This window comes from Henckelia pumila, chromosome 4, assembly GCF_033568475.1.
Source record: "Henckelia pumila isolate YLH828 chromosome 4, ASM3356847v2, whole genome shotgun sequence".
NCBI lineage: Eukaryota > Viridiplantae > Streptophyta > Magnoliopsida > Lamiales > Gesneriaceae > Henckelia > Henckelia pumila.
Window position 1 is genome coordinate 158396946 of NC_133123.1, and position 8754 is coordinate 158405699.

The 8754-nt window shown below is 32.9% G+C and overlaps 1 protein-coding gene across 1 annotated transcript; it reads left to right on the forward strand.

Annotated features, from left to right (window-relative positions):
* The first annotated feature begins 5948 nt into the window (after nt 1-5948).
* LOC140863003 (protein NRT1/ PTR FAMILY 2.11-like) lies at nt 5949-8415 on the forward strand. Its single transcript, XM_073266081.1, has 4 exons — nt 5949-6149; nt 6303-6520; nt 6663-7225; nt 7318-8415. The coding sequence occupies exons 1-4, from the start codon at nt 6074-6076 to the stop codon at nt 8219-8221; spliced, it is 1761 nt and encodes a 586-aa protein (XP_073122182.1). The 5' UTR covers nt 5949-6073; the 3' UTR covers nt 8222-8415.
* Nucleotides 8416-8754: the final 339 nt, after the last annotated feature.

The following is an 8754-nucleotide window of genomic DNA, read 5'->3' on the forward strand; positions in this document are numbered from 1 at the left end:
GGGTTCGAAGGATGAAAATGTATTATGACCATACCCGACCCGACTTCTTGATTTAGTCAATGAGAGTCTATACAAATATTCAACTTGAGCAAACTTCAGATGGACTAACATGGGCATGGATGACCACATAACTCATGGCATCAACGTTTTAACAAAAAGACGAGGTCTCGATTTCGAGATTTTTTATAAATATGTTTTGGGAGAGGAATAATAAATTATTTTTTAAACCAATATTTAAAAAAATGCTAAATTATTCTATGTAAGTGAGGCATGCAATCGTTCCCTTAATTCGCTCGCACTCGGTGTTTCCCCGAATTAATATCTTATCATCATTTAATAAAGTCTCAATCCCTTATAGTAACTGATTTGATAATTTATGAGTGCAGACTAAAATATTATTCAATTTTATTTATTGATAAAAATAATTAAATGACAATATGACAATTTTACATGACTCATTTTAAATCCAACTTCTCATCTCAAACACATGTTCTCTTCACTTTTCCCACTACTCTTTATTTTTTATACATTATATTTCACACACAACGTGTGTGCGTAGCTAGTTAATATATTATATGTAATCATATTAGTTTCAAAGGTCTAATTATATTAATATAAGATAATTCTTTTTTATATTATGATTTTTTTGTGTACATACTATACCTCTATTTCATGAATAATTAATTAAGATGTTAAATCTATTAATACTACACATTTTAAAAAAAAACTATTAAAATTTCACGATTTCAAGCTTTCAGATACAAAGTCCAGCATAATCGAGCCGACTTAAATTGTCGTTTGTATTATATTTAAATTATATCATTTCTACACGCACCTTAAATCCACGAAGCACAACTATATATAAAAGGTTTGGTTTGCCAAAAATTGACCAATATTTATAGAAAATTTGGCCGAACCTTAAATAACAACGGATTCATTTTGTGAAATTTGTACCAGAAGTAGATAAAATATTCGTATGACTAAAGAATTATTCAATAAAGTAAGTATTAATAATCCTTTTGTAAAATATATAAGTAATGATCCTTATTTTAGTAGTATTTCATTTTACACAAAACTCTTATGAAATCGTGTCGCAGTTCAATTTTGTGTAACAAATCTCCAACCCAACTCGACTCATGAAATAATATTATTTTTAATGTAAAAAACATTATTATTTATTACAATATATATGGATCGAGTCGACTCATCTAACAAATACTCTCCATTTATAACGATTAATAATTCCCGCTGCACTCTGCTTCCAACAATATTTAATTAATGTAACAATTACAACTAAGCAAACATTTGTTGTCGAAAACTATTTACAACCGATTGGACAATATTGTTTGATCACTTATATGAAAGAGGATATTTTATTTTAGTTTTAGACCACGAGCCAATATTTTTTTTATAATTGAACTTGTCCATAACATTGTTAAATATTGGAAAACTAAAATTTTGGTATTATACTTGAGTCTTTGTGATGTTAGTTATCTGTAATATTATCAAACTTCAGCCTTTTAATTAACCTATTATTTTGTATTTTTTTTGCAATTTTAGTTTTGTATCCGAAGACACTCAGTTTGCAACTTGCATACAAGTACTTTCGATTAAAAAAATGACTAAAATTATCAAAACCCAAAAATATTAAATTAAATTTAAAATTTAATAATATAGATGACCGAACTCACGTTATTCTCAAAAATTTTAAAGAAAAAATTATTTAAAAGTTTCCATAGACATATAATATATATTTGTCATAATTATAATTTATTAATTAAAGAAAAATAATTCAATAGATCAACTCTCCTACGCCCACAATCCTCGTGTTGTGGTTCACAATCCGGGTCAGAGCTCGTCGGCCTAGTTAATCGATTTGTCATTAATCACCTAAACAAATACAAACAAAATAGAAATTAAGTTCAAGAAAATAGTTATTCAATTTGTTTCAAATTCATTAATTCTACCAACAAAATATAAATTCCATGAAATGTACTCGTATCACACGCGAGTATTTGTATAGGTAAAGATTTGAAATTTTAGACTAAACCATGTGATTTAAGTATATTGTTTAAAAGGCATATCCAATAAATTTAGTTTAAAATTAATAAAACTCAGAACAACAAATCCACGAATGATCATTGATGCGTTGGTATTTTATGAGGCTGTCTTATAGATATACATATGTGAGATGCGTCTATAGATATACATATGCATGTGAGACGCGTTTGATTCATATCTATCTATAGTGAAAATAATAATTTAACATAAAAATTAATGACTTTTTTTAGTCGAGTCAAAGATCTTTTTTACAAAATTAAATTGTGAAACGGTCTCACGAAAATTTTTGTGAGAGAGATGATCATTATATATAAATTATTATTGTTGTTGTTGTTATTATTATTATTATTTTATTATTTTTATTTTAAGAGATTGTCTAATAGTTCAGAATTCAGATTAGAAGTTCAATCAATCACCATCTCTTACGTTAAGGATGACGCCTATTAATGTTAACGGTAACATAATGGCGTTGGAGAAACGTCGTTTCATTTTTTTAAAAAAATATTTTATTTTATTTAAAGCAAAATATATTAATTTATCTCTTTCTCAAGGTTTTTTTTAATAAATCTAATTATTTATTATGCAAAGTTGCATATATGTGGTAAGATAGAGTTAGACAACTCTATCGAAATATTTTTTGTTGGCATATGAAAGATGGCATACAAATTTAACACGCCTCTAAATTTTACCCTCAAGTCCAATTTAGAGTAACACCATTTTCCTCTCGTTGTCACAAGTCCACATTAATGAAAATTGATGACTTTAAATATATTAAAAATAAATATAATAACAACAAAAACATAATAATAAATATTCATTTTAACAGCAATACGTGTACGAATGTGACTAGTATATATATTGTTTTGAAGAATTCATCTACAACATAAAATTTTGATAATCCAAATATCCCAATTAAATTATTGTCTTAGCTTATGTGGGAAATATAATTTGTGGTAGTTTGATACTTTGGTATATATTATATATTTTGAAGAAAATATTATAATTTTGATCACATGTGTTTGTCTATTTGTGTCTTGTGATTTTAGTCATTTGTATATATAATCAAACTTTGATTTTCGTGTTATATCCTTCAAATTTAATTTTAACAATTATAAGCCTTTATTTTGTCTTCTTTTTTTTTTTCCAGAAGTGCTCTATGTTATTGCATAAATGTGCATTATCACAATATTGACACTACATGGAAAAATGTCAAAAAAAAAAAATCAAAAAAAGGGGAAAAATAACCAACGGTTAGATGGCAAATGATATTCACACCCAAATTATCTAATAAAAGAGTTCAGACGTGGAGGGAAAAAAATTAACCTCGTTTCTAAAAATAATTTGATGAATTTTATTACTCATTTGCATTCCAAAATCTGAATAAATGACAACTTGATTATGAACTGAACATAACTAACTTTAGGCATTGTTTAAATTGATGTATTATTAATCTATATATGTATAACTTATCACAATCAATTTCGCCTTATTTTCGTCATATTATTTATCTATTTATTAATTAATAATTTTACATCAATTAAATCAAATAAATTATAATCTATCCATCAAATCAAATAATATATTAACTATTTTTTTCTTATATATTTTTAATTTACATTATATTAATTATCTATGGATTACTTATCTTATCACTCAAACCAAACGGTGCCTTAATTTATAACTTTTAGATCGACTATATTTTATACCTGTTCGGAATGCAATTAATTAAAGTCTCACATTGAAAATAAACGAAGAAGATCATGAGTTTATATGGTATAAAAATATATCTACAATGGTATGAGATGTTTGGATAAAATCCAAAAACAAATTCATGAGAATTTAGGTTCAAAATAATGAACAATATCACACAATTATGGAAATATGTAAGTTTCATGATTCTAGACTTTCTAGTAGTATCAAAGTCATTGTTTACATCCAGTCATATGGAGATATGTGAGTTTCTTGATTCTAGCAGTATAGAGTAGTGATTTAGATCGAGTCATGCGGAGATATGTGAGCTACATCATACACCAAGTAGCATCAAAGTAATTGTCTAATTAGATCGAGCCATATGCATGGATGAAATCCTCGAATATTTAAACGAAAGAGTTGGAGACACCCCGTAAAATCCATGATAACCCCTCGAGGGATGATGCTCTAAATAATTCACGCAACGCGTGCGTACCCCAACATAGTGGAGAGAATTAAGTGGTCGCTTGGAGTGTATGATCCTCCAAGTGGAGTATATGGATGGATGGGTTTCGACGAGACACACACATGCATGAAAATAATGGCGATATTTTGTTTGAGGAGAGTATTTTCGAAAATGTAATCAAAATCTTATATCGAAAAAAAAAAAAAAAATCATAGATATATAAAATGATACGTAACCTTTTTAAATAAAATACAAAAACAAATCCATAAAAACTTAAGCTGAAAGAAATATAGATATACGAGTACCGTATTAACACAACAATGCAGCTAATATTATATAAAATAAATATTCGTGGCGCATTAAACCGACAGATGATATGCTCCAAATCCAATAATAGTGCTCCTACACACTATATTAAACCATATAAAAACTATATAATATATACTCCCTCCGTCCCATATATATTGTCATCTTTGAATTTTCACATAGATTAAGAAAAATATGTTGGAAAAGTAAATTTTATATAAACTTCCTATTTTATCTCCATTAAATGTATTAAAAAATAATTGCACAATTTTCAAGCTGTAGTTAATAGGAATATATTAGTAAAGAAGTGTAAAAAAATATTATTAAATATGGTATATAACTATATATTTGGGACAAACAAAAAAGAAAACATGGACAATATGATTGGAACTAGGGGTGCAAATGAATTGAACTTGTTCGTGAGCTTTACGAGCCCGCTCGATAAATATTTGATTCGTATTCGAGCTTAACGAACTTGAGCCGAATTCGAACATGTTCGAAATTTTTTTTGAGCCGAGCTCGAACCGAAATTATAATGTTCGATAGTTCGCGAACCTTAATATTTAATTAATATAATATAATTATAATAAATATATATACATTTCGAACTTTTTTCGAACATTTCGAGCTTTTCGAACCATAATATCCGAATAGTTCACGAATAGGTTCGAATATTTCGAGCCGAACTCGAACTCGAACTCGAACTTCATTTCGAGCCGAGCTCGAGCCAAAATATTTGAAATTATTGAACTTTGAATCGAGCTCGAACTCGAATACACTCTTATCGAGCCGAATTCGAGCCTTAAAATTTTACCATTATTCGGCTCGATTCGGTTCGTTTGCACCCCTAATTGAAACGGAGGGAGTATAAAAAAAAACAATAACAAAATAAATGCCCGTGAAGCATTGAAACGGCACCATTATATGCTCCAAATCCCATCAAAGTGCTGATATATAATAAAGATGATACTACATGTATACGAAGGATTATACGTTTGATTACACGTTTTTACACACTATATTAAACCACGTAAAAACTATATAATATATATAAAAAAACAATAACAAAATAAATGCCCGTGAAGCATTGAAACGACACCATTATATGCTTCAAATCCAATCAAAGTGCTGATATATAATAAACGTGATACTACATGTACACGACGGGTTACACGTTTGGTTATACGTTGCACTTGAAATTACATAAATAAATATCCTTAATGTATTTTGGAAGAAGTTTTCTCAAATAAAATGGAGAGATAATTTTGTAATTTCATATGTAGCGTGTAATCCGATGTGTAACTCATCAACGTATACACGTAGTATTTCCCATATAATGATACTATATTATTTTCTTTGTTGAAAAAGCCAAATTATAGTTGACCTGAGAGTATCTTATCTTCTTTATAAATAACTTGACAACCCTTGCCCAACAACATGCAATTCAAGTAGCACAACTCCCTTGCAAAAAAAGTTGTACTGCCGAAAAGGGAAAGCACCCATCTCCAATTATATCCTATCCATCTTCTTTCTTCTTCCTGCAAATTGAAAATGGAGAATATCGAGATTTCCTCCATCAAAAAGGAGCCTAAGTATAGAGGGGTCAAAGCCATGCCTTTTGTTATAGGTAATTTATTATGACTTCTTTGCTTGATGGGTACAAATTTTTTGTTCCATTTGTGATCAATTCCCAAGTTTCTTGGAGTTCGGCTATAGATTTTTCTTCAGCTTCTTTTGTTATGAATATATACTCATATATGTTTCTTGGATGATTTTGCAGGAAATGAGACATTTGAGAAGCTTGGGACAATCGGGACTTCTTCGAATCTCTTAGTATACTTGACGACTGTATTTCACATGAATTCGATCACAGCCACGAATGTTGTCAATATCTTCAATGGAACTTGCAATTTCGGAACCTTGGCCGGAGCTTTCCTCTGCGATACTTATCTCGGCAGATACAAGACGCTCGGCATCGCTTCGGTCTCCTCTTTTCTGGTACGTACTAGAATTCATTTGGGGATATAAATATTGCATCGAGTCAAATAGCTAGTAAATGACTATATGTTTTGATCGAGCACGAGTCGAGTTTTGAGTTAATGAAAAATTTGATGAGTATATATATTTTTACTGGATGCAGGGTATGCTGATGCTGACCTTAACAGCAGCATTCACAGGCCTTCATCCCCCGGAGTGTACGACGCAGCCGGCGAGCCTTAAATGCGTCGGAGCATCGCCCTGGCAGCTCGCTTTCCTGTTCGCCGCGTTCCTGCTCCTGGTGATCGGCGCCAGCGGGATTCGGCCTTGCAACCTGGCCTTCGGGGCGGACCAGTTCGATCCGAACACGGACTCCGGAAGGAGGGGGATCAACAGTTTCTTCAATTGGTACTACTTCACCTTCACTTTCGCCATGATGCTGTCCCTCACGGTGATCGTTTACGTGCAATCGAACATGAGCTGGACGATCGGGTTGGGCATTCCGGCCTTCATGATGTTCCTGTCGTGTTTTTTCTTCTTCGTGGGTACGAGGATTTATGTCAAAGTGCTGCCGGAGGGTAGCCCTTTTACGAGCCTCGTGCAGACGCTTGCGGTCGCGTTTAAGAAGAGGCAGCTCGAGTTGCCGGAGCAGCCGTGGTGTTCTTTGTTTAATCATGTCGATCCAGGCTCTATGAACTCTAAGCTTCAGTATACAGATGAATTGAGGTAAAATAAATTTGCGGGCATGTTCCAAGTTTTAATCTTTTTTGTTCATGTTGATTGAGATTGGGAAAAAATGAATGTATGTATGTACTCAGGTTTCTGAACAGAGCAGCAGTTGTAACACCGGATGATGGAGTCAATCCCGATGGATCCGCGGCCAATCCATGGAAACTACGCACCGTGCAGCAAGTCGAAGAAGTTAAATGCATAATTCGAGTGATTCCCATCTGGTTATCCGGCATGATATACTACATTATCCTAGCCTTGATGCAAACCTACCCTGTCTTCCAGTCCCTGCAATCCGACAGGCGTTTAAGCTCGGGGGGAAAGTTCGAGATTCCGGCTGCGTCCTACAACGTCTTCACCATGCTGACGCTCACGCTATGGATCCCTATATACGACAGGATCATAGTCCGGTTGCTTCGGAGAATCACGGGGAAAGAAGAAGGCATCACCATGCTGCAAAGGGTCGGATTCGGTATATTTCTAGGAGTACTCACTATGGTTGTATCAGGCCTGGTGGAGGATCACAGACGGAGGGTGGCTGTTACTCGTCCCACGTTGGGCGTCGTCGCGCAGAAGGGCGCGGTTTCTTCTATGTCGGGTTACTGGCTCGTGCCTCAGCTGGTGCTAGCAGGGATATCGGAGGCCTTTGCGGTGATAGGGGAGATCGAGTTCTTTTACAAGCAGTTCCCCGAGAACATGCGGAGTTTCGCGGCCGCGTTCCTGTTTAGCGGGTTCGCGATCTCGAGTTATGTCACGAGCTTCTTGATTTCGGTGGTTCACAAGGGGACGAGGGTGGGGGGGAATGGGAGTTGGTTGGCGGAGGATTTGAACAAGGGGAGATTGGATTATTTTTACTACATGATTGCTGGTATACAAGTGGTGAATTTGGGGTATTTCTTGATTTGTGCAAAGTGGTACAAGTATAAGAGAGTTGAGAGTGATGATAAAGATGTGGCTATGGAGAATATTGATCACAAAAAACATGTAGTTTAGATCACAATTTTTGTGTTATTTTAGCATATCAAATTCGTATAATATACGAAGCCAGTTGGTCTATAGCTCGTATCTTATAATTATATCATTTTGATTTCTTATTATATGTGTATTATAAGCATTGTGCCATAACTAGCATGATGCTCGTGTCTCAAGTGATTGCAATGAACTTTTATAACAATTTAAGTTAATCACATATTTTTAAAGGTTACAAACACTAATTTAAATTACAAAATAATTAAAACAGTAAGAATTTATGTACAGATACGATTACACGCTCGGCCTTAGACCCGATCCCATGACTAGTACTAGAAGATGGATACCATGAGTGGAAAAATGAGTGCAGTGTCATGATATTGCACATTATAATTTGCTTTTGTAAAAATATTGTGAATAGGTCAACGATGAAGAGACGACATGCGCATCATGATGATTGTTATAAATGGATTCGATAGGATAATAATACTACCCCAAAAATTCAGGTAAAACAATTTTACGAGTACACTCGTAAATTGTAAAATACCGATCTCTTA